The following is a 26,381-nucleotide window of genomic DNA, read 5'->3' as shown; positions in this document are numbered from 1 at the left end:
GCAGAAAACATGATAGTTTAATTATTGACTAAAACTGTTGCTCTGAACTGGTATTTAAAGACTTTGTGTCATTGTAGAAAGATAAAGATTTGCATTTTATAAAAGCATGCCACTGAAAATCTGCACTGTGCAACTGCAACTGAAAATTTGCACTGTGAAAGAAAAGCCATGGACTTTACAATTTGTTTGCACACTGCGTGCAGAAGATGGAAGACTGCAGTTCAGCAGCAGATTCTCTCCTCTTGTATCTTATTTACGTTCCCAGAACAGGTTCACTTATAACAGTTAAAAAGTGAAACCATTTATTTTCCTCCACCTTTAAACCCACTTTTACTTCTTTAAAAAAAAAAAGTAAATTAAGAATGCTAAGTCACTAAGTAGCAGCTTCAATTTTTGTGTAAAAATAGTGTCAGCAGCTTCTACTAATGATGCAACTAAACTTTTGCTTTAGTAGGCATTATTACATAAAAACCAGAGTCGTTTATTTACTTTTCATCTTCGCTTAGCAAATCACACGAGTAACTCAGCTCTCTGTAGGGGCCCTCCTGATGAAAGGAGCCAGTCTGTCCAGAGCTGTACACTTACCAGATCAGCCTATAAAGAACCAGTCCTTACTGTGCATATTCATAAGAGGAGTTTTCTTCCTCAGTTATTTAGCACAAAAAACATTGAGGCATTTTAATACAGACACTCCGTAAGATTTGTTTTATCTTCTTATTTTACTGTAGGTGTGGTAAAAATGATGCATTTTGCAGGCTCAGTCTTCAGAACAACAGTGTTGTAAGTTGCTGGTTTCAGTCACAGACAAAAATAACCCACAAAGAGAGACCAGTAACGCCATGGTAAACATCAGCTACATGAAAACATCAGAAAACCACACTTTTCAAACTTCATTCAAAATTCAGAAGTGGATACCAGGAAGCTGAGTTTTAGCACATGATCTGCAGATATTCACCCATCTCTGGATGTCAATCATTCACACAAGTCTTTGTTTAAATCATGCCTTGCATGTCCAGTAAAGTGTCAATAGCAAAGTGTGACATAAGCAGCCAGTGTTAAGTACTTAGCAGAACACAAATAATGGTGCTTTGGCTCTCAGGGCAAGGAAAGCTGCACTTTTGCTTTCAACTGCATGGTCTGTACTCTCCTACAACCTGAGTGTGTATCCCCTTAGGAGGTGAAAAAAAATCAAATGTCCCTCCTTTACTGACATACTACATGTGACTGCAGCTACTGACTGAACAAGTCATACACTGTGTTTGCAGAATTTTGTGATGCTTATCCTTTTTCAGAAAGCCTAAAAAGTCTGTTTTGAATCTGACTTCCTTACACTATCCCCAATTATATTTGACAAATGACAGATTTCTTAGTATAAAAGTTTAAACATAATGAAGTGCTATCTTGCTTGGCTAGAAAACTCAGACTTGTACATATGCTTTCAACAATCAGCTAAATCATAATAAGCAAAAAAAATTATCAAAAGTTATTAAAATCGCTGTATAGTTCTAACAGGTTTATAGGCTTTTTCACTCCATTTCCCATATTAAAAATTTGGTAGATGTACATTTAAAAGAACACCATGACCACCATCAAACAAACAGCCACTCTGCCAGGTTCTCACTTGGAAACAAATAGTAGCAGTTGTCTTTTCATTAAGAAACTAAAATAGCAGCCAAGCTCAGCAACTTGGGCAACACTAGAGTATTTCAACAAGTCCTGGAACAATCAGTCCTGAAACATGCCGGTGTAAAGATGACTTAAACCAAAGCCTGCTCTTGGATCATGACACAATTGCAATGATCTGTCTGGTGCTTGCCTTTAAAGTGATATCAACCAATCTTCTCTAGCCTCAAATAGCAGTAATAGTAACTACTAAAAAATGAGGAAGTCCTGCTGGCAGCCAGCAAGAAGCAGTCTATATGCACCACACTAAAACCAGAACCTCCACCCTATAATCGCAACCGGATTTTCACCCCCTTGTCTGAACACACATATACATGGTATCTTAAACTGAAGTACTCAAATCTGCCCTACAGATTCCTGCACCCCAGCCTGTGCTGTGAAACTTCCATCTTCCAGTTAGCAACTCCGGGCCTGGCACAGCATCTGCCAGGTGCATGGGACAGGGAGGGAGCCCAGCAAGTGCCAGGCTGGAGGCCAGGAAAGAGAGATGTGGAAGGCGCAGCTGCTGGGAGGGCACTCTGCCCTGCGCCCCGATGGAAAGCAAAAAGTGGAAAGGATGGCAAAGATTAAAACCAATATTATTGTTTGTACTGCCATTTGTTTTGCACCTAGTTTCCAGTTCTAAGCACAAGAGTACACCCCCCAGATTTTGACAAAATCCGCATTCGTGTTTCACCATCTTAACTGGAAAATTCAGGAACCACCATCAAATTTGGCAAGTGTTGTGTTTTCACATAAAAAGAAATCAGGTGCTATATAGGAACAACTGAATAAATGCAAGAAACTCTTCATTTCTGCGATGGTTTCAACAATATCAGTGGCAAACAAACCATTTCTGCAATCAACCTTCAGTAATTTCATAGTGCCTAGCACTTACTACATAGACATTGTCAGCTTCTCAGGGTCTTGATTTTAGTATTACCTCTGACAGGTACCAAAATAAACATAAAGTCCATACCAATCAGTGGCAGCTGTGATTTCTCAGAAAAATGCCTGTTTTGCTTTTTACTTCACCATGTTCTGTTTGTAAAATGTATCTTAAAAAGTCTTCCATTACTAAGTGAACTGCTATAGCATAGTGGAACTATTACCTGTAATACCAAACATAGCAGATTGCTTTTGAAAGTGACACTCAGATATCTGAGTAAAATGATTACAAATGCTAGAAAATATATGACAGAAGAATGTTTCTGGAAAAAACCCTAATCCAACAACCCTTACTGCACTGAGAACTTTCTCCCCTGTGAAAACAAATAATGCTACAGTGAAATAGTGAAAGATATAAGATTTTTCGGCCTGGGAAAAGCATAAGCTAAAACAGCATGAAAAGGGGTCCTTATTTCCATTTCAGGTATAACTACCAGAAACAACTATTTTCAATATTTGGAAAGGCAAAATTTGAACTTCATCACTTTAATAAAAATGATAACAACCTATTAAAATCAAGGAAACTTAAGCTTTCACAATTTCAGGATTTAGTTTTTTCCACCACATAATTTGGAAAATAAAGAACTTCAAGCATTGCTTCCATCACCAGCATTTTCCTTCAGCTGCCCATCTTTTAAGTGACTGAACATGAGCAGCATCATGTAATGTCTCATGACTCTCAACAGTATGAAGAGACCAAGAAGTGGAGTTAAATCTAATATTTGGACTAAAATAATTCTCACAAGATATGTGCAACAAAATACCCAACTTGTCTCAGAAGCAAGTCTCTTCACAACAGCTTTGTCTTTTACATTTAGGATTTTTCTGTCTGGTAAGATGCAAATATAATGTAAGTCTAACATCTACAGTTCTGTAAGTACACAACCCCCCCACATCACTAGTAAATAATCAGACTGCATACAAGATTATTTGTAGAAGTAATAAAACCCTTTGATGCTTCATATTTATGCTGGCAAATAGCTCTCCTGATATAAAAGGCACTTTGAAAACCCAATATGGTTTGATTGATTAAGTTTGCAAAGTACAAACAATTGTACAAACATACAATTATATTGAAGCATGTCAGCCATTGTGACATTGTCTACAAAACAAGTTTCCAATTGCCGATAACACTGGTTTTATGGGAATGAGCAGTGGTTTCAGCAGCTTTACTGAAGACGTGACAGGGTTTCCAGTACCACAATCTTATTAAGTAAAAAACCCTCAAAAACATACAAGTTTAGGGGCCCCCAAAAAAACACGACCCAAAGTCCATAACATTCATTCAATATTTACTCCTTAGAAGTGAACTCCCTCTGTAGCCCGAGGGCAGAAATCTATTCAGTTGATTCCAGATGTGGTGGAGGCAGGCTCTGTCTCAAGAAGTGTTGTTACACCAGTACAGTACTGAAAACTTTGGTCCAACAGCACCATTCCAGAAATTGACTACATGGCTGCAACATCAATCTGTATGTAAAGCTGCCTTACTCCTGCCTGTGGAAAAGGGAAGGAAGGTTAAAAACGCTGGAAAGCCAAAGCAGTTTCCTGTCCTGAGCATCAGCCCACATCAGTAAGTGACCTAGAAAAAAGCCTCAACATCTTATTTTTCTGTAATTCATCTCCAAATTTAGCACATCACTCAGAACACCAGATGAGTAAGGAGTTCTTCACACAGTCAAGTGCACACACATAATGATGTATTATCATTAGCTTTGCCACATTACCTCTTCTGATTCATCCTAAGTAAGTGCCACATGTGAAGCTGGACAAAGCAATTCTTACTTTCCTTTGTGCCAGCTTAACTTCCTGAAAAGCAAGCTGCTTGAAGAACTGTCAGTTTAAAATGGAGATAAGCACAAGAGCGTAACATGGGACTTGTTCAAACCAGTTCTACATTATAAATCTATCCAGAAAGCCATCACACGTGCAAGCTGCCAAAGCAGTGAAAAGCCTGAGTAGGTCTAGTCCATGGTGAGAAATTCTATCCTAAGAGAAGCCTCATCTGCTTTCTTAGTTCCTTATAGGTCGATATAGATCAACCCCATTTGATACACCTAAGACAATTACATCTGTTATTTCCTTAAAGTGGCATAAAAAAACTAATGTAGAGAGGTACAGTAATTCCATCTACACACTTGAGTATTTTGGAATTGTTCTATACAGCTGGAGCAGGGAAGCTTTTCAAAACAGATACCAAACTCACAAATATTTAACCTTTCTTGATAAGAATTACAATGTCACATCACATAACAAGCAATTTACGCTTTGAGATGTGATTTCCACTGGTAAGACATACCTGAGTAAAAATATTGTGAGTCTGGCTTAGAATCCACCTTCCATCAGCATCAGGAGCTACTAATAACTTCAAAGTCCCTATGTAAACATCAGTACAGAGGGTCCAGAAATGCGGATCATGTAAACTGTAGACCCCTTGCAACTGCTGCACCTAAAAATAGAGGCAAATTTTAGAAAGTGTATTTCAGAAAATATTTGTCCGTACTATGTTTTTTTACAGAATGTATTATAAAAGCCAATGCATTCTTCTAATTCACTGTGCATTTTCTCATCTTTTACCAAATTTTCTTACTTCAAAATTTCTTACTACTATCTCTATTGTAAGGAAGATGAAAATGTGGATTTGTGTCTGTGTCGTGATTTTCTGTATGTGTTGTGATTTTGTACCCTGCTGCATTTACATTCCACATATATTTTACTGAAACCGTTTCTGAAAATAGAGGTGTTCATGAGAGAAAAGTCAGTTATTGGATTTGAGATGGCATCCAGTTAAAATTGCCCTTTTTGCAAATGTGTGAATTTTGCCATTAAACAGTTCATGAGAGTCTAACTTTAACAAATATATTAATATATCATTTACAATTTTGCGAGGGCTTAGATGTGTCCTGCCAGTACCTTTGTTTTTTCCTCTTTCCACTTTCAGCAAACACTCCATGTGATGATTACAACCTGTAACTCCCAAGGAAAGGCAGCACTTTTTCAAGTGCTTTATATTAACTTTGCAAAGGCATTTCATGGCATACTAATAGAAAAATTAAATAGAACAGGTCAAATCCAGAGTAATCTTTGTATTCTTATAAATACACTTCCAACGTTATGTATAAGCACAAAGTACTTTGGGAGGAATAGCTTCAGGATCCATTTTTCTGAAGTAACATAGGAAATTTTTGAAACACAAACTGAGGAGAAGCTACATGCAATTTAGGACTCTGGGAACGTATTAATTAAACTGGTACCTCCATTTGTGTGTTCTAAGTTACCTTTGACTGGCACTACTGGAAAAACATCATAAAATATCCTCATACACACAGCTGAGGCTCAGTCAGTCAGCAGCTTGATCAGAGCAAATACAGCTGAAGAGCTCACCCTCTGGTAGCACTGAGGCAGGACATTTTCCAGGGAAGGAGGAGTTCGCTGCATCAAAATCCCAATGGACTCTTTCAAAAGTGGAACAATACTAGGAAAAAAAAAAAGAAAATTAGCTATTATTACATTTGCAAAAGGTGCAAAGAGCAACCTAAGATTCCTTAATGCTGAGAAATTTTTTTGTAGTTCTTCCTCCAGAAGCTGAGAAAGTCACCATAAAAACCTGTACATAAAATAAAAGGACTGACAAACTTGCTATGGTGTCCTATCAAAGGCAAGATTATTTCTCCCCCATGGTTTCCAGAGTCAACTGGTGGTCAGTCACAAAGGATTAATGGTTTAATCACGGGATTTGGGATGAAATCCCTTGGTGTCTTGGAAGTTATATAACAAAAGCAGCTGTATAGCTCAAAACCAACTTCAATGGCAAATCATTCACAAGCAACCATAAAAATACTCAAATGAAATTAGGTTTGCTTTTGTGTTTGGTTTAAGGCATATTTTTCTTATGAACTAAGATAATAATGGGGTAATCATAAAACGAAATTAGTGTGGAACAGTCCAGCTACAACAGAGCTATTTTGTCAGAAACAGAGAACTTGGCATATTCTTGAAGTGAATTAAGTGTAGGGTCTCACCCAAGCTCAAAGGTTAAACATTTGGAAACAATTAGAGGTTCCCCCCTGGCCAAATGGTCTTATTTAATCAGCAAACTAAGAAGACATCTAATACCCTTTATTATTATTAATACTTTTTGTTTTTTAATAAAACCAGGAGACCACTAAGCCTATACCCTGGAGCTACCACTAATAGGTTATACTCTTACTAAGTATTCAGCATGGTGGTTTTTTTGTTTAGGAGTAACACACCATGTCTGGTTCAGTAGAGCATGCTAAAATTTTCAGGTGGATGACAAATATGTGTAGCCCAACAGCAAAGCTTAAATACCAATTTAATTTCAAGAGCATACAAGTCACCTAACATTCTGCACCAAAAGTGATTATACATTTCAGAAACTGCTGCAGAGTTCAGCACTGGCATCACAGCTGCAGTACATGGAGTTATGGGATTAAAAGCACACCTGAAACATTTGTAAGAGATTAACTGGACCAGTTGTTAAAAGACACTGCAGGACCTTTGTTTAAAATCTCATGAGGTGATGTGGAATGCATGGCATAGACCAGCTGTGTATTTGCAGATGTGAACAAATTACTTCATCAGTTTTTAAGAAGTGTTTCCATTTGAACATGGGGCAGTGCTGGCTGATGCTCAGCTCACTCCCTGGCTAAACCTTGGCCAGGGTGGGAGGGAGCAAGAGGCTGCGTGGCTCTTGTCTAATGAACCCCTGGAGAAACCACCACCCTAAAATTAAGTCTCCTTGCAAGCACAATGGTTGTTCCAGCCAAATTCACTGCCCTGGTGCTCTCCAGCACATGGCCTCCCACGTTTGCACTGCCACCAAGGCATCGGTCCAGAAACAGGAAGAAGCAATTAGGGGCAAGCAGGAGTTGCCTAAACTAGACCTGTCACCAAGACAAACATTTAGCAATGTAATAACTGTCAATCTGTCTAAAGGAAGCTTAATTGGAGTGTCACATTCTACAGTGGATTACAAAAGTTTAGGGAAAAAAGGTTCTCTTATTAATGAACCCATCTCACTAAATAATGTCCATGTCACAAGCATTACATCAAAGGGAGCTGGAGCTGCCAACACACTCCACTGGTGAATTGATTTCAGTTTAACTCCCTATTTAAAATGCAGGTTTGCTTCTTAATAAAAACCTTGAAAGACCAATACACAAGTTCAGGATGCAAAGTGAAGGCAAGAGTTTTGAACTATTTCATGCCCATAAATTTAGCAAGACCTCTCTAGCATATGACTCTAAAGGTTCCAAAAACCACACACATACAGGCTGCATATTTTTTCCCAGGGAAACAACTAACAGAATAGAGTTCAAGTCTGCCTTTTTATTGAAACATACCACTAAGAGTGAGAAAAAGCTATGAGAGAAGGCTAACAAAAATGTATAATTTGTACAACTTATGTACACCGTTTAATAAAACAGATGCGCATTATCTGACGGAAGAGAAATTAATTGTAAAGTAGATTTGAAGAGACAGGCTATGAAACAAGAACATCTTAAAAGTCCAAAGAATAGAGGTAAATCAGGATGTGGCTTGATACTGTTGATGAAAGTTGAAGCATATCCCACGTCAAAACTTCTTCCTCTATCTTAAAGCCAGTGCTCAGATACAAAGTTTATCTTTAGCAAAGCTGAAAAAAAAGGAAAGCTGAAAACACAGCTGCAGTGATGTGACAGGCCCTCACAAATGCTGTTCAGAGCAAAGGCAGCCCTGGATGCCCCTCGGCAGCCTAAGGGATACTAACTCACATGGTATCTTACTGTAAGCCAAAGTGACACAAAAACAACAGATTCCAGTTTCCTGATGCCTGATGTTTTCCATTGTTTCATGCATACTACTGAAGTACAAAACCTTTAATTTAAAAACCAAAAGTACACAGAGTATGGTTTTTCCTCAAACATTAACTAAAACCAGTATTACCTTATCACTAGGAGGCACTAGAAATATCGGTTCCACTTCATGTGACTGAAGAAAATATAAGAAAACATTTTAAAGATGACAAAACCAAGCTGGCTGAAAATACGGTTAGAGATTTTTCACCAAGCTTTCTCTTTTTTTTGGCTTAGTCATTAGTGGGAAAAAAAAAGTGGCTGCCTCCACAGCAACTATTGCACTGGTGCTTCCCCGCCTTGTTTGCTTGAATTTGTAAGATTCTTGAGGAGAACAAATAACACTGAATTCTCGCCAAGTGGAAAGCTTTCTCATGCATAAGCAGTCAGTAAGGTTTCCTATTAAAGTAGACAATTCCATTGCTTTCTGATTATCAGGCCTTAAATCTAAAATATTACACTCTTTTACAAGACAATAAAATTTGAAAGAAGAACTCACCCACAGCAAGATCTGAAACAAAAACATATCCTCTACAAAGGCCAGAAAAGCAAAGGCAGCTAACATTACAGCACATCACATTTACACATACACTGTTACAGAAGAAGTGGAAGGTGTTCAAACAAATCAAGATAAACTAACTATTGACATTTATCTGATAAATCCAGCCTGCCACTACTACACACGGATTGATTAAAAATTAAGAGTGAAAGCATCAGAGTCTTATTTAACCTGCATTACAGTCAGGTAACACTCATGCCCATTGCAGCGCCGTCCTGTTTAGGTCACTGTTTCTGTAGGCATAGCCAGCAAGACCCTAGCATTGTCATGATCTTGGACTGTGAAGCTAAAAACAACTCTGGGTGAAGAACCCTTTAGACAGACATCACACTCAGAGCGCAGCAGGATATTAATTCAGTGTTCTCAGCACTACAGAAAATAGGGGGTATTGGTCACAGGTTTTGTGGAAGGTAAACAAAATTGCTAAGGATCAAGACCAGCTAAGGTTTTTAAAACACCAAAGCTCAAAATCTACAGCAAATTTTCCAAATTCTAGGCTTTTTTCCCAGCCACCATCCATATCCGCAGTGTGAAGACTATTGGCCCGTTTCAGAACTTTAATAAATTTATTTTATTAGGCAATGGCAATTTTAATCAGACTGCAAGCTTTGCTCAAGACAAGGAGCACAGGTTTAACATTTGCTTTACTGACTTTGAATTCTTTGTTCTCATAACAATGCAGTACCTTGATTCTCAAGCAAGGCTGGCAGTACCATTACCCTGTAAATAATGGTAGCGCTTGACATTTAGCAATAATGGCTTAAAATAACACCAAGAACAAACACACTAGTTTGGAGGAGTTTTGCTATGGAAAGTTCATTCTGAATCTTAATGAATGCAGTACTTCATTATTAAAAAGTAATTTTTTTTTATACTGCTATGCCCCAAACATGAAAGGCCTCAAAGGTTACTGGCACACCCTCCCTCAAAACTCTTTCATATTATATCATGTTCAAGCAGCTCAAGATTTTATGCAAAAACTTATGTAACCCATGGAAACAACTTCACTGAATGACTGCAGTAAATTGCCTCATTTCTTTGACCACTTAATATGCAGTCTACATGCTCTGTGCAATCTAGTATCACATTTAGTCTACTGTGCCTTTCTAGAAACATGTGGGTCTAATAGTGGTTTAGGAAAAACTTGATTTATACCAGAGCTGTGGCTTTTGCATGGTGACTAGTTTCGCATAGCTGACTGAAATACTAAAATTGCTTCAACATTTCAGAATAAGGCTTAGAATACTAAGGTTAAAAACTAAAGGAGTATTCAGTTTCAAATATTAAAAGTAGTTTAGAGACTTGGGAAATTGTTTACTGATTCAAGGCACACATAATTACATGGACAACACTTTTGAAAAAACTTCAAGAATGTCAGCCTAAACTACAATGAAATAGCAATGGTCAAACTTTCATTTAAAAGAAAATTAAAATGCTGGTAAAACAGACTTGTCTATTTTAAGCATGCTCTATTTATGCTTTTCTTGCATGAGACAGTACAGAGTAATCGAGGAAAGAGCCATTAGATATTAGTGGCTTCATCCAGGAAAATTCAGATCCCACAAAGGATTTTCACTGTGCAGTCAGAATGTTCTGTGCTAACTCATGAGGAGTTAGGCAGAGAATGTCACCCTACAGCACCCTTAGCAAAGGATCACAGAGCAAATGTGTCAGCAGCTGACAATTTGCACTAATTAGAGATGTTGTCTAAAATAAGACTCAGCCATTTGATTTAAAAGCACTGCTTGACTTCTCTGAAGAAGCACTGCTTAACCCTTCTGCACATGCACAAGACAAAACAGCTTACAAAGTGGAGTCTGTAGAGCTTTACACTGCACCAGGGAGCTTTTAATCATCTGATACAGGTATTTTTGTGATTTCTTTGTTAAGTGTGGCCACCATTTCAGAAACCTGAACAGAGAAGATCCACTAATAGGAGCAGGCAACCCTCAAATAAACCAGAGAGCTGCCCAACACTGAAGCAAGCAAAGCCTCAATATAAAATGAATGAGCACTTATCTCACATAGACACAAGCAATTCTGGATTAAGAGCAATGGTTTTCCTCTGCATTCTCACACAATAGCTTTGATATTCTATCATCAGACATAGTTCCATAAAAAGCAATAAGGATTTCTGTTCTGCCTTTACTCCTTCTTTGTATACAAAAGTATCATAGAAAGAATACAGATTTACAAACAAAACCCCAAACAAAACCTAACTAAAACAAACTAAGTCCTGGATCTAACCTACCCCCTACTCATACCCTGCAGACTCTCTAAGTCAAACTCAGCCTATTAAGCAATAACTAAGCAAATACAGTTCCAATTAGGGCCAAGTCCCCAAACACTATTAAAATTTTCGAATTACTGGCTTTTGCACCTCTGGCTCAAAACTATACTTCTTTTATTACAGGCACAAAGATCCTAATTACAGAACAGATCCTGATTTTTAAACACACATGAATGGGGTCTGCCTGTTGGGGCACACACATACTCTTACTCCACCTTACCTTACCAAAGTTGGTTTAACAGTTAAGAGGGATACAAACAAAATTGACAAATATCCATTTGAAACAGAATACAATTATTTAATCTGAAGCCAAAGTTACCCCAAAAATTATTTATCAAGGTTTTAAATTGGCCCACAGAAATTGACAGCCAACTCCTGTACTAGAAATTGAACATCCCAGTCCTTCCCACCTCAAACCCACAAATATCCCATGAGTGGACAGACAAAAAACCCAAAAAAACCAAAATCCAAACCCCAAATATCCAGCCCCAACCCCCACCCCCCACCCTCGAACTAGACACAGCTCTTGCCATTTCCAATTTAAAGTATTTTTGTGATGTTATTCCCCTCAAATTCAAATTTCACAGAACTTCAGTAGTTTTTTTTTCCTCTGGGTTAGATCTAGGTAACTTTAAAAGATTAAGTACAAAACTGTTATATATCCTAGCAAGCATCAGCTGGGCTCCCATATTCCTGAAGACTGTTGTAGAGGAAAATCTGAAAACCCTTTTGCACTAATTCTTAAAGGACACTTCAAACACAGCATAGTGAAGAGTAAGCCAAAATTAACAGTGATTTTATGTCCAGAAGTGTAAATGAAGATTACTAAAGTCAAACACTACAAAAATGGGCCCAAGTTCTCAACAGCCATCTGAAAATGCCAGTAATCTTATTTATGATCTTAAAGTGCATTTCAAGCAAAACTATCAATAGTTAAAGTCTGTTGAGTGCTTAGAAAACAAACTACCAACACAAAACCACCCAACCCTGCAATTAGTGTTTGCTCCACTGATGTGCCAGGATGTGTCAGTTGGCAAGAAATGCAGGCTTGCTTCTATCAGCTATGATGCAGCTGACTGCACTGACAGCAGAATTATTCTACTGATCATTTATAGCATAGTGGAGTAACAAAACAATGTTACAGGCTGAAGTCTGGGACCAAATCAAAACACACATCCAATAGTGAACTTCTCCATCATTTTCAGCATAGAAGGGATCTCAAACATTCCTTCTATCTGTGCTAGAAAACCTATAAACAGCATTATTATGACATCTCTATTATGGAATTCAATGTCATTTCAACTACCGTATGAATGGAAGAAAAAGATGAATTGTCATCCATGTGGTATTTTCTGCTGTACTCTTTAAGATGGACCCTCAAAATACAAAGTGTGTGGAAACCTGTGTTTTACTCAGCTACTACCTCTGCCTCAGCAGTAGTTTCTTCCCCCTTGGAAACCTGCACATTTTCTTTCCCATTTTTTGAGATTTCAGTACTAGAAGTAGTTTGTAATAACTTGTGGTTGATGAAATCACAGAAGGTTGAAGTCAAAATCTCCAAAGGTTAAAGTGGTAAATTAATGGTGATTTCTAGCACAGACATTTCTGTGGGCGTTGTGTCTGAAGCCTGCTGCCCTACTTTGACTAACAGGGAGATTCACATCAATAATCCTGTGAATGCTGTCATGCACAAGCCATAAACATGCCGTACATGGTATGAGCAGAAGTAGCTGCAGTTCATCAGATGACACTCACCACTGCTGAACAGATAAAGGTGCTCAGTTCTTAGGTTGTAACTGGAGTTGTGGCACACTGCCCTATGGCACCATTGAAACTGCTGCCAAAAAAAGCCTCATAACGTCACTGAATGAAATATTTGCTTGACCAGTCTAATCGAAATAGCTTCACATTCATAGTGATCTTGGTAAGAAACAATTGTGAAATCCAGAAGTACGTGAAGCATTTCCATCAGCTCTAACATGAATAAAGCGGTCTCAGAGTGCAAATACAAAGGAAAAGATACTTCTTGTCGAGATAAGAAAACAAAATTAAAACCTAGCAGCCTTGATTTGTCAAGGACAAGGGGACATCCTGTGCCAGCAGTCTCAACTGTGCTGCCCTGAAACCATTCTGCTCCATTTACTGGAGTACATTGGTTTATATAAGCATGTACTAAATACAGAGATGAAGCTTTCTACAGTTTGAACCTGAAAGACATTTTTGAATTATTATGCAAAGAAGGACAAAATATGCAATTTAAGAGTGAAAGTTGTAGCTGTAGCAAAAGGAAAGAAAGATAGCTCATGTAAGAGCTCACCAGACTGGCTGCACTCTTGGAAGAAAAGCAAATGTAAGTCATTAGCATAACAAACCCCCTTTTTCTTCTGAGCTGCAATTTCTGCTGTAACTAGCATCAGAAATCCTGCCAAATACCAGTGACAGCAACACTTACCTTACACCTATAAGTAGTGCTATCAGCATTGAACAAATAGGATCTGCTATCATTAGACCATAGTTCTGCATCAGTAGAGCAGATATGATTACACCAATACTTCCCAGCGTGTCTGCCACAATGTGCAGAAATACACCTGTAAGAGATCAAGTGATACCATTACAAGCTGGTATTCTTAAAGCTAATGGAGCATTTTAGAGATGTTTTACAACAAGGAGTTTCAAGAACTAGATAATATGATCTATACTTTTAAAATTTGTGGTCAGTTTTGGGTCAAACACAAAAAGATTTTAACGTATTTGTAGAATATAAGCCATTTGAAGAATTTATTCATTCTGTTATGCACTTAGCATTAAGGGGTATTCCATAGCAAGGTTTTTAACTTGAACAGTGATTTAACAGCTACAGCTGGACATTGTTCATTCAATACCTATGTATTATAGTAGAGAAACTCATATCCCCTGATGTCTACAGTAGTGAGCTCTGTATAAGATGGACAGACTGTTAACAGAAACAGTTCTGTGAAGCTTTGACATGTGCTAATGTTTAATTGACAGCACCTTCTATAAGTTATTTGGCAAACAAATCCAAGACAAATAGTTTTGAGAATTAATACTGTAGACATCAAAAGCCTTACTCTTATTCTGAAGAGTAACACTGCCTTCAAGTACAAAGAAACACATACTTTGCAGCTAGTCAAAGTTTAGCCTTTGGAGCTCTCTGCTGGCCGTGACTGGAAGTCATTCAGAAACAGTTTTTTGAATGAAATGCTCCAGACAGGTAACCCCCTCTTGTAAAAACAACACACCACTATAAAGCAGCTCTTTGAGGGTTTCTCCAAGTCTACATTTTACTGGGTCTGGCTAGGGCAGAGCTAGCCCACAGCACCCTGCATCAAAGCCTTCTGTTTCTCAAGGCTGGGATGGACAAGATGCTGGGAGGGCACACAGCCAGGCCAGCTGATCCAAAGGGACCAGAGAGACACTTTATACCATCCAGCACCACGCTCCCCAATAGGACTAGAGTGTTGTCTTTCCCAAACAGCTGCTGCTCAGACTTCCCTAGGCACTGATCTGCTGGTGGGATGTGAGTGATTGGGAGTGATTGTCTTGACAGTGACTGTCCTGGCATCACTTGGTGGGGTTTTTTTCCCTCAATATTGAAAAATTAAAATACAGTCAGGTAATTTTAATATGCTTCAATTAAAATGAGTCTTTCATGAAAAGACTGATATCAAAAAGGTATTTCAAATATCTTCAACTGAAGTACTGAATATATATACACACAATACAGTGTACTGTAAATTCTGGAAGAACTTGTAAGTGTTCCTTCTCAAGGACTACAAACAAGCCAGAAAACCATCCAATAAAAAAATCCCCTATGTACATTTGGGGATGCCAAATAATTACTACCTCCTACATCTCATAATTGTCTCCCTTTAACTTCTGAACATTTAAAAAAGCGAAAGAAAACCAATAAACAGCCAACCAAAGCTCAAAACCAACATTTAAATTATCCATAATTAATGCTCAGGAGATCAGGGACTCCAATACTACTTCAAGAAATTCAGATGCTCTAAACCAACTCTAAGAACTTGATGAAATGCAAGTTTTAAACTCAGGTACTCTATAACAATTACATCAATCTGCATGTTATAAATCTCCACTTTCGTGTTACAGAACATATATTGCAATTAGGCTCCTCTGGTTTCTGCTTTTAAGCACTCTTCCTTAGTTTTTCATCCATTTTCCAGCATCAAGAACAGAAGCTGAAGCCCAGCTTTCGGGATGCCTCTTCTAAATGGTGTTGACACTGCATGACATTTAGACTTCTGTGAATGTCTCAACACCTAATCACACACAGCATACAACAGAGCTGTTTACAGCGGGAATGGAACTTCATTAAATAGCTCATTTGAGAAAAACATGGCATTTATCCAGAGGAACCCTCTAAAACAGATGTGTGACAGACCCAGGCAGGCAGACTGTGACAAAACAAATAAACCACCACACTTATTTTCATCCTACCTTGTAAAATCTGTTTGCTGGATCCAGCCATTACTTCAAGGGAATGGTCATCTGTGAAGGCAAATACTGACATATTAACCTAGATAAAGGCTGTCTCTAGTGGTCGTTTGTTACACTCTTCCCTTCAGAAATGTTTTGGACAGAGAGGCTGCTCACAATCACCAGCTTTTAGTCAAGGTTTAGTTTTTTAATGCAGCAATTAGTTGAAAGTCTAAAAATACTCTCTTTAAAATATAACATTGCTTTACACAATAGATTTCTACATAGGTATTTACAAAAATAAATTATCTACATTTGTTCTTAAGTAAAATAAACGGAGAGTAGGTTCAAATAAATTTGCTAACCAGAAATACTTCACTTAAGCAAGCATTTATACCTAATGTAAAAAACAATGATAAGACTTGGAGAAGTAACAAGTAAGTAAAAACTCTTCTCATCCAGGCAGATTAATGCCTCTGTAGCATTAATCTGAAAGATATTTCAAGAAAAAAACTTGTTAAAGGATAGCAAAAGGCTTTTAGAGAAGATATACGATAATTTACACAACAGCTGATTTGAATATCGAACTGCACAGGACACATAGCTACATTCACTGGTTTACAAGGGTGGGGGCCTGGGGAAGGCAAGGAAGAGGCAGAAGCAGAGAGCTCCTGCTTTCCAATCAAATTCCAGGAGAACTACTGGAAAGCAAACGCCAATTTTCTAAGAATAGCAAGGAAGGGACAAGTAAATATTTTTACACTCTTTGTCACCTCCTGTCTGTCAGTTCCCACACTATTCCTGTTCTGAATGTGCCCATTTTGGGTCATGTCAGATCTCAGTTTATGGCTTAAGCAAGAAGGACTGATGACTCTTCATTACCACAAGGCTTTCATTTGCATTGTTTCAAATAGGTGATACCTACACAATCTCTTCTCCCCTAGGAAGGCTACTGACCATATTTTAGATGAATCTCTCTTCTCAGATGGTTTACCTTCATAGAAAAGATTTCAGCATAGCTAACATAACAAGTATCTTTTTCATAACCATCTTAAAACAGATGACAACTACTCAAAATGGGTAATGTCTTATTTGAGATGACAAACCAAGTACAACTAACAATCCACAAGTATCTAAAGTTCACTGGTTTATTTTTTTCTAGTATCTTGAGCTGAAAAATTATACAAATGGAGAACAGTAGCAAAACAGCTCAACACTGTCAATTGATTTTATCGAAAAAATTGAAACAGGGCATTTGATAACTAATTTTATTCTACTGCAATAATATAGAGCAGTTCCATCTTTTGCCAACACACATTACAGTGTACACTCAAAAACCAGAAGTGAAGCAAAATCTTTAAAAACTAACATTGAAATTACTGCAAGTGAAACACAAAATGAGTCACAAAACACAGTAGTGGCAGAGCATACCAGACATTTAATGAAGCTACTTCCATATATGATGACAACAAGCTGACAACACACTCTTTTTATTTCTCAGTAAGTTATTAATTAGGGATTTAGAGTGAGTCAGGAAAGTCTATGATATCAACTCAGTACTCACCATGACAATAATCCTGACCATGAGAGTGTCCATGGCCGTGACCATGGGAATGTTTATGTTCATGGCTGTGTCCATGATCTCCGTGACTGTGCCCATGGCTGAGACCACCATTGAATAGAGAATGGCTGTGCTCGTGCCCTATAAACAAACAGCACCATCAGAGTGAATTTATGAATGCATAAACGAGGAATAAAAATACAATTACATTTGTTTCTCAGCTACTCAAAACCTATTCATCTTTTAGGTTACCTTAAGGTATGGCTTTAAATAAGGAACTTAACACACAAGGTGTGTCATCTACACAGCTCTGCTATGTAGACATATTTTAGATATATATAGACACATAAAATATACAAGGGTTGAGAAGTCAAGTGCTTTTATACATTCCCACTTCTGAAACTTGTTGTGCTAGACTTCTAGTACAATTTGAAAAATGTACACTTCATTAGATATAAGCACTTTAAAAATAGCTGGTTTAAAAAAGCAGAAATTGACTGTCATTTGCAGATTAAAAATTCAAGCTTGGATTGCTGCTTAAAGACCAAAGACTATGCCCTTCCATCAGTCTATATGTTAAGTTTATATGTTAAGCTCAAAGAGAGACCCATAGGCTTTGCAGAAAAAGCCCCAGAGTGTTTACCACGTGTACTTAGGCAAATAAATTCTGCATTTCATTTCAAAAGACACTAACTTGAGAAGCATCTGAAGCAGAATCATTTCATGCTTAAAATTTGGTTCAAATACAGTTTCTACATTTTCCAGCCAGAACCTTGCTTATGCCCAGCTTGAATTTGTCCAAAACAATGCTCTGCAAATCTCCTTCAAAAAGGTGTATGAACTTGCAGGAGAGTGTATGAACTCCAGAAAGCAGCTTCTGGACTCCTAAGTGTTCCAGTTAATGGATATTAACATGAGAAGTAACAACAGTGGCATACCAGGACTGGTAATAAAACACACAAGTCAACAGAGCAAGAGGTCACACACACATTTGGCTAAGATTGCCATGAACAAGACATCAAATGTAATACTGGGGCATGAAAAGGCCCTGGAACAAGGCTGCCAAGAAAGGAAACAATACTGGAAGTTACATCCTACCAGAGCCATGTGAGTGCCCATGACCTCCATGCTGAAAAACAAATATTCCTATAAGATTTACAATGAATCCTAGTATAGAAACAGGAAGAAGTCTCTCATGATGCACATCGGGAGGCTCAAGTGCTCTCTAAAAAAAAAAAAAAGAAACAAACCAAAAGCAAATGTAGAGTTTTACAATCCCCTCACATTATTAAAAGGCATCACAAAATTACTTAGATACAGGAACATTCTCATACATAACATATATATAGACATAATTAAAAATTACTCAGGACTTCCAGTTTTTGGGATGATACACAGACCAATTTTCAGTGTCTGTAAATAAAGTTCTATTATTAAAGCTGTGAAAGTACAGTAGAATATTCTGAGAGTCTAGCTCAGTTTTATCATAAGATTTGGTTATGCTGTGGGATGTGGCTCAACACAATCTGAGTATATTCAGGTTTGTTCCAGCATGTGGATTGCTTAAGTCACCTATAAGGCTTCCAAGAGGCTAGAATGTCATTTCTTCCTTAGAAAGGTGAGGCAATGAGGGGAATGAAATGAAGACTCAGAACAAATGATGACATTTTTTAGAAATTCTCAAATCTATATTGATTTTTTTCAATTTTTTTTACCTTTATTTCTCTGGAATTTTTTTCTCAATGAGATTATAGACCTAATACAATTTGCATCTGAAGCTAAGTGTTGATGAGTGTAAATTACTACTGACAGAGGAGAAAAACATTCACCATCTCTCCACAAGGGTGAAAGATACAGGGAGTAAATAGCAAGACAATAAAACATTTAGCACAGTGAAATTTTAAAGTAACTGAGAGAAAGTCACCATCACAAGCAAAGAAAATACTTAGCATGGGAGCTCAGATCAGCAGGAAGAGTATGCTTCAGTATTACTGTTGACCCTGTCATGGTTTTTAATTTTACTAGTAAGTTTTGCTCCTGTTTCTAGATTTGAAGTTTTCCCAGGCTTTTAGGCAATTTCAGCCCAGCTTTAACTGATTCAGAAGTATTTACAAGCCTATAAATCTAGAAAAATGTTCACTGTGGAAAAAGCTATTCCAAATTCTCTGCTGATAAGAGAAAAACTCAATAGACTTACTCGGACCCTGAACTCAAAACAAATCTACAGTGTATTTCCCATTACAAAGTAAAAGCATTAATTCAAGCTGATTAGAAATACTTATCCATTTTAATCCTTGATGTTGTCCCTAATGTCTAAATTGCAATCTTGCAATGGTTACCTGAACCAAGTTAAAAAAAAAACCAAAAAAACGAATCAAGTAAAAAATAAAATACAAGAAAAGAGTCCTTGTAAATGTTTAAGCCATTACTACTTGGCATTTATATCAGACTTCAAGATTTGGAGAACAGTGCTCTTTCTTTAACAAGCTGGTCTAGCTTCTCAGCATGTTACTTATGACTAACTTCCCTGAATGACTAGTTTGGGTCTTCCTTTCTTGGCCTCATTTGTTCTTTAACAATAAGAAGTGAAGATCTTTCTAAGACATCCTTAAATGGCTGAAAAAAACCAACAGGCTTCATCTCACAGAATCTTTACACATAAACAAAATACACTATTTAAGAAGCTAGTACAGATGCACTGAAAAAGCTGGGTTTCTCTGTCATGAAACAACAATTTCAGATGGCCCTATTCTCTGTTCACATCAGATTTTTAGTCAATTATGAACATAAATTAAATTTTCAATTCATAAATTTCAATAATTTATTCCTATTAAAACCAGAAACGTTTATCCATATAATTATAGAATGTAATAGTGTAATTGATTTCTTAACATACCTCAACACCTTCAGAAAAAATAAAGAATGCTGTAAAGATGAGGAATAAGCCATTTACGAAACCAGCAAGTACTTCTGCTCTAACATAACTGCAAGAAACAAAAAAAAGTAATAGCAGGTATTGCCACTTTCTTTTAAATTCTGAAAATGAGAACATAAGAGACTGGAGTGTAATCTTCTAGTTTTCAGTTATATTACACAGGAATTTGCTAAATGGAAGATAGCATATAAATTATGGATGAGTATATAAAACTGACCATGGTGTACTTTGACAGAAACTACCTGATCCAGATCAGCCATTCCCTGATCTAGATGAAAGAAATCTTTCAATATGTCAAAATCTTTACATTTAAGATTATGTCTACCCAAAGTTATGGTATAAACGTAATTTGGAAGCCACAAACTAAGATAAGCATGCGAAATCTAATCAAAGTTTTCTGGTGTTATGTTTAATATCAAAAAGACATGTATTAATTTGCTTTCCCTTTAGAACACAGATTTTCAGTGAAAGTTTTAAGTAGACATTAATTATTTCAAACATCAAATTTTGACAATAACTAACTGCCAGGTTAGAATAATATGCAATTTCAGTGTAGCAAACATCAAATTTAATTAAGTGTGGCTGTTCTCTGATAAATGGAACACCAGCTGTTTAAATGCTCAGCAGTAATTAATACAGAATGTGCTTTCACTGCAATTAGTTCATGGTATGATTCTCTCTAAATTGATTTCTATGCATACTGGAGCTTCCACCTACATTAAACTGTGCTTTAAGTTTCAAACTATCTGATTCACACTTAAGCAAGGCAGCTGAAGCTAAATGCTGACAAGTCAAAAATGTTATGGGGAATGCCCATGCTGCAACTCATTTGCTGTTAATCAGGATTACCAATTAATAATATTGTACCACCAGTATTGCTTTATAGGGCACAACTGACATGCTCAGTGGAGCCAAGTGTCTGTCATTGCCAGCTGCAGCAGGTAAATCCACCAAGGGCAGTATGGAATGACTCACCTCAGCCTTGGGGCCCTCACAGCTCCCAAATCCTGCTGATTCCAAGAATCATGGCTTATAATCTCCAATGCACCATCACTGACACTTGGCTCCTTTCAGTTGTAGCTTTCTGTTCCAAAGGAGGAGTGGGACACCAGCAGTCTGGGAATCCCTGTAATGCTCCTCACTGTGAGGACAAATCTGGGATGTGGCTGCTTGCTCTTCACTGTTGCCATTAACACACGGCAGTGCAGTGTATTACTGGGCAACTTTCTGCTCTCTAACTTGTTTCCAAGTATGATCAGAGAGATCTTGAAAGAGATAAACCTTCTTCCCAAAAGCAATGCCTTCATATTTGTATTATTTCTATTAACTTAGATGTTTACATAGCTCACTTTAAAAAACTCTCACTTTTAACATAGTTTTTCCACATTCTGCGAGAAGCTTTTGTTTATAAGTGAAAAATTACTACCTAAGAATTTAGTATAATACATTAAGGTAACAGCCAGAAGTTTCTTACCCATATGAGAAAGCATCATTTGACCTCCATTTTGAAATAACTGAAGCTGCTAATCCAGCCAATAGAGCAGTACAGTCAAAAAACATATGAAAAGAATCTGATATTAGACCTAAACTGAAAGAGAACAGGAAAAAAGTGTTATGTTCCATATGCTACATGTTGAGTATGAAAAACACCCCACAGACATTTATCTTTTACACACTAGCAGAATACACTGTGTTTCTAAGCTTCAGGCATGGTTCTGCTATGGACAGGAGAAATTCACACTTCATCACCCACACAAGTATGATTCCAAAACTGCTTTTGTCAGCTTAGAGAAGGCACTTTGGAAGAGTACTTGGCAAAAAAGTCCTCCTAGCACACGATTATGGTGACAGTGAAAGGTGGTTTCCACAGACACAAACCAAAATCCCTGGAGTAGATGTATCCACAGCCACATCTCTCATTAACATAATTCAACTTCAAATCTTTGCCTTAGCAATGGCAAGGCACTGACTAGGAGATACACACCTCTGAGATCTACAGGCCGAAAGACCACATCTTAAATGGCTTATTTCAAAGACAAATGCACAGCTGTTTATCAACCTTGATTTAGAAACACAGTTACAGTAAACCAGCATGCTAAAAAGTTCAAAACAACTTAAATCAGTTCATGAGTTAGCCAGTCAGTAGAACTCATATCAGTTTGTAGGCTATAGGTAAACTAGGGTTAACACCACATACAAGCACTGCCAAAGTTTACCAAATTACTCAAGAACAGGTTCTGTAAGTTGGCAGAGAAGTGCTTGCATTGAGACAGAAAAAAATGTTTCATATTTTCAAAGACATTTGATAGAGAGGTACTGTTGAGAAATTGCTAAACAACAGTCCCAAAAGTTCCATTTTCCCAGTTCTCTGGTTATCTAAGAATAATTACAACTCAGTTCTTGGAAACTGAAGCACAAGAAGCAATTATTGGCTTAACAAGTTCTAGAGGATAGACACATTTTCAGGTTGAGGCCAAATACAAAGTTTCATTAGTCAAAGTTTCAACCACTTCACATTGAAAAGCCAAACCATTTCAGCCTTACTGAAAACAATTATAAGATCAATCTTAAGTGTTTCAGATGAAACACTCAACAGTGGAAGAAGTGGGTTTGAAGGAGAGGAAAGACCAAGTGTCTCACTCTATATATATATATATATACTTTATGGACACATACACACAACATTTAAGGCAGAGGGATGATGGCATGGTTTACTGTCCTCAGGTTTACTGTCCTTACCCACCAAAGCAGGAGAGGTGAAGCTGTTCTGAACAAAGTTTAAAACAAGACCCATAGGCTGGATGCCTACGAAGCAGCAAAATGGAATTCGCTATTGAATTATTGAAGGGTTTTGGTGACATCTTCCCTCTCCCCAAAACTAGGTGACATCTTTGGGGAAACAGCTTATTTTAGGTTTGGTTCTAAGCAGTTAGGAAGATCCAGTAAGAAAAAAACTCACCACAAAGCACATCAAACATTCAGGTAGAAGGTAATCAGTGACAGTAAGCCTAAGATGTACTGATTATGAAATAGAAGGAATAAGTATGGCTAAGCAGAGACCTACTGCTTTCTGAGGTGTTTGGGTTTTAATGGGGTTTTTATTGGTTTGTTCTTTTTTCTTTTAATAGAACCTTCTGGGAAAGAGAACTGTATAAGGACTGCTACCCCAACAAAATCCCATACAAGTTCTATAACCAGAAATCATGCAGCAAGTTACCATGGCACTGTACTCACACCTGCAAATCTCACTAAGGCAAGACTTACCTTAGGTGCAACACCAATACAGCTGTGCTGCTTTCAAGACCTAAGCTAACAATTCCAGGTGGCCAGAGGCACGTGGATTTATCAGCAGGGGTCAGCAATGCAATTCACCTTGTGGAATAACTGTGCTCTGTATCATAGGTACAGCTACAAGTGACTGAGCTGCACAAATGGCAGGAAGCCTGGTAAGAGACCAATCTCATTACATCTGAGGTTCTTTTAAAGTGACCTGTAAAGTAACAAAACCTTAGAAAAAATGGGTGCAAAGTGATTACTAATCAAGTAATCCTGTTAATGACCAGCAACAAAGTGAAGCACAAGCAACATGGGATGCATGCAAGAACTCCTGTAGAACCAAACACATCACCTAGAGTATAAACTAGTAGAAACCCTCTACTCAACCACACTGTGTCTAAATAAAGACACTTCCACAGCTGATTCAGTTTAACATCAAATAGACAAATGTGCATACATAGCAAATTTCAACCTTAAACAAGCAAACGAGCTCTCAGCCAGCAAACTCGTGACCAGTGACAGAACTCGAGGAAACAGCATGAAGCTGAGTTGGAGGAGGTTTAGATTAGACATTTGGAAAAGGTTTTTCACCCAGAGGGTGGCTGAGCACTGGAAGAGGCTCCCCAGGGAAGTAGCCACATCACCAAGCCTGACAGAGCTCAAGAAGCATTTAGACAACACTCTGTTGTGAGTTCAGGAAACAACCTATATGGCAAACAGAAGCTCAGGAGAATTTCTCATGAGAGGAGCAACAGAACTTTGTCTTCAAAATGACAAAATTATTCTCCCTATATGGCTCTTTGTTTGCTTGTTACTTGTTTGCTCTCCAAGGCATGACCTGTCTGCTTTGACTGAAGGCATTCCTCATCAAATCCTCTGCTACCCCCCTCTACTAAAGAAGTGCTTGCTGATACAGTGTTTTGCTCTAGCACAAAATCTAGACTTAGGTACCCAAAACTAGTGACTTGAAATATTAACAAAAGGTTCAACTAATGGCTATGCAGTAAATCCTAATTCTTAATCTTAAATATGAACAAAAATAAGTATCTTCTGAATTCCAATATGCCATATTCTTTAGTGACGAAGTTCTGTAAGTGTCACTTAAGTTTTGCAGTTCAGTTATCTCATACACAGGACTTTTTAAAGCCACACTACCAAAAAAATTGTTACGTTTAAAAGACAGACATCAGAACAAAGCCACGTGAACACAAAGATCTTTATACCAGAACAGATAAGAAAAATATTTACACCCGCTGAGTTATTAGAAAAAAAAATCCATACTCAAATAGACAGACTATGCATACCCTCCTACAACTGCAAAGTGAATCAACATCAAAGCCAAAACCAAACACATCTAAAACAGTCTGGGTGCTGCCAAGATAGTCTGTGCCCATGACAGCACTGCATGCTCACTGGTGCCACAGCAGCAATTACTGTAATCAAAGTTGAGGATTTTATAGTGTTATTTGAGAGATTCAGAACATGGCAAATATTAGGATGGAACCGTTTCCAAATCCACATCACTGCATTCACTCAGGGCTCTTGAGACCTCCAGTAATTTGCGTCCATGTTACAGCTTTTGGTAAGGAGGACACTGCTGGACTTAAATGACATTTACATGCCTGTCCACTCTGAACTGACCTATTAATAGAGACTGAAATATCATCATAAACCAACTTCTCTATCACTAATGAAGTGTGACAGAAATACTAGCACCATCACTTGTTCTCTACCTTTATACTGTACACCAGTACTTTAGTTATTCTGCATTTCTTCTTGTATTTTGCTACAGGTTTTTCAGTAGCAATTTAGTCAATTCTCTTCCACTTTTTCCACTCTTGTGAATTTTTGTGCTATGTGAAGTACCACTCAGCTATACAAGGATGTGTCAAACCCAGCTCCTCCCTCCAGACGATGTTTGAGGCAGCGATATCCAGGTATCGATCTACGGACGAAGCCACACTCTCCAACAGAGGATCTCTGTGGCAAGCAGCAGCTACAGCCCCCGAGTCCCGTAAACGGGGCCAAGGCCAGGCTTCCTCCTCAGCAAAGCACCGAGCGCAGCAGCAATTCCAAACAGCATTCCTCCGCAATGTGCCCAGTCGTGCCCCCCCGCCGGAGCGCCTCCCCCGCGCCGCCGGAACCCGGCAGAGGGGACGGCGGCGCCGGTGGCTGCCCACGAGAGCGCTCCCGGTCGGGGGAAGCTCTCCAGCGGCCCCCAAGGCTGTGCCGAGCGGCTGCTCCGGACGGCGGGCCAGGAGGCCCGGCCCCGCCGAGAGGAGACGTGGCACTGGCCGGGCGGGACGCGCCGCTTCCTGCGCGCTGCAGCCGCGCTGGCCCCGCCGCGCCCCTGCCCCGGTTACCTGTTACTCCAGATGCCGTAGAGCAGCTCCACGAAGGCGAAGGAGAGGTTGAGACAGAGGAAGGAGAAGAGGTTGCGGGAAGTCTTGTCCGCCAGGATAGACCTGCGGACGGAGCACATCGCGGGTCACCGGCCGCCAGCACAGCGCCAGGAGGCCGGACTCGCTGGCCGGGCGGCCCGAGCGCCGCGGCACCAGCCGGCGCAGCCCCTCTGCTCGGCCGCGGCGCCGGCAGCGTCCAGTCTGGCCCGCCCTGGGCTACTTACCTGAACCAACCCGACACCTTCCTGAGCAGGTTGAGCCTGGGCGGCTTGTACTCATCATCTTTGATGGAGAGGGGCAGCATCTTTCCGGCGGCGGGGCCGCGGCGCGCCGGGCCGGCAGGATGGGCAGGCGGGGCGGGAGCGCTGCCCGGCCGGCCCACACGCCGCTTCCGGCCGCCACCGCGCCTGCGCAGCCGGGCACGGGGCTGAGGGG

At 38.8% G+C, this 26,381-nt stretch overlaps 1 protein-coding gene across 1 annotated transcript; it reads right to left on the bottom strand.

Annotated features, from left to right (window-relative positions):
- Positions 1 to 700: 700 nt before the first annotated feature.
- Positions 701 to 26,314, bottom strand: SLC30A7 (solute carrier family 30 member 7). The gene is made up of 11 exons (XM_066325302.1): positions 26,171 to 26,314; positions 25,908 to 26,009; positions 21,743 to 21,856; positions 20,230 to 20,317; positions 18,432 to 18,558; positions 17,337 to 17,474; positions 15,794 to 15,844; positions 13,767 to 13,902; positions 5,992 to 6,082; positions 4,907 to 5,056; positions 701 to 4,104 (listed from the first exon to the last, which is right to left on the bottom strand). The coding sequence occupies exons 1-11, from the start codon at positions 26,248 to 26,250 to the stop codon at positions 4,057 to 4,059; spliced, it is 1,125 nt and encodes a 374-aa protein (XP_066181399.1). The 5' UTR covers positions 26,251 to 26,314; the 3' UTR covers positions 701 to 4,056.
- Between the last annotated feature and the right edge of the window lie 67 nt (positions 26,315 to 26,381).

This window comes from Sylvia atricapilla, chromosome 9 (assembly GCF_009819655.1).
Source record: "Sylvia atricapilla isolate bSylAtr1 chromosome 9, bSylAtr1.pri, whole genome shotgun sequence".
NCBI classification, from domain to species: Eukaryota; Metazoa; Chordata; class Aves; order Passeriformes; family Sylviidae; genus Sylvia; species Sylvia atricapilla.
The sequence above is the reverse complement of the archived record's forward strand: the minus strand, read 5'-3'. Positions and strand labels throughout refer to the sequence as shown.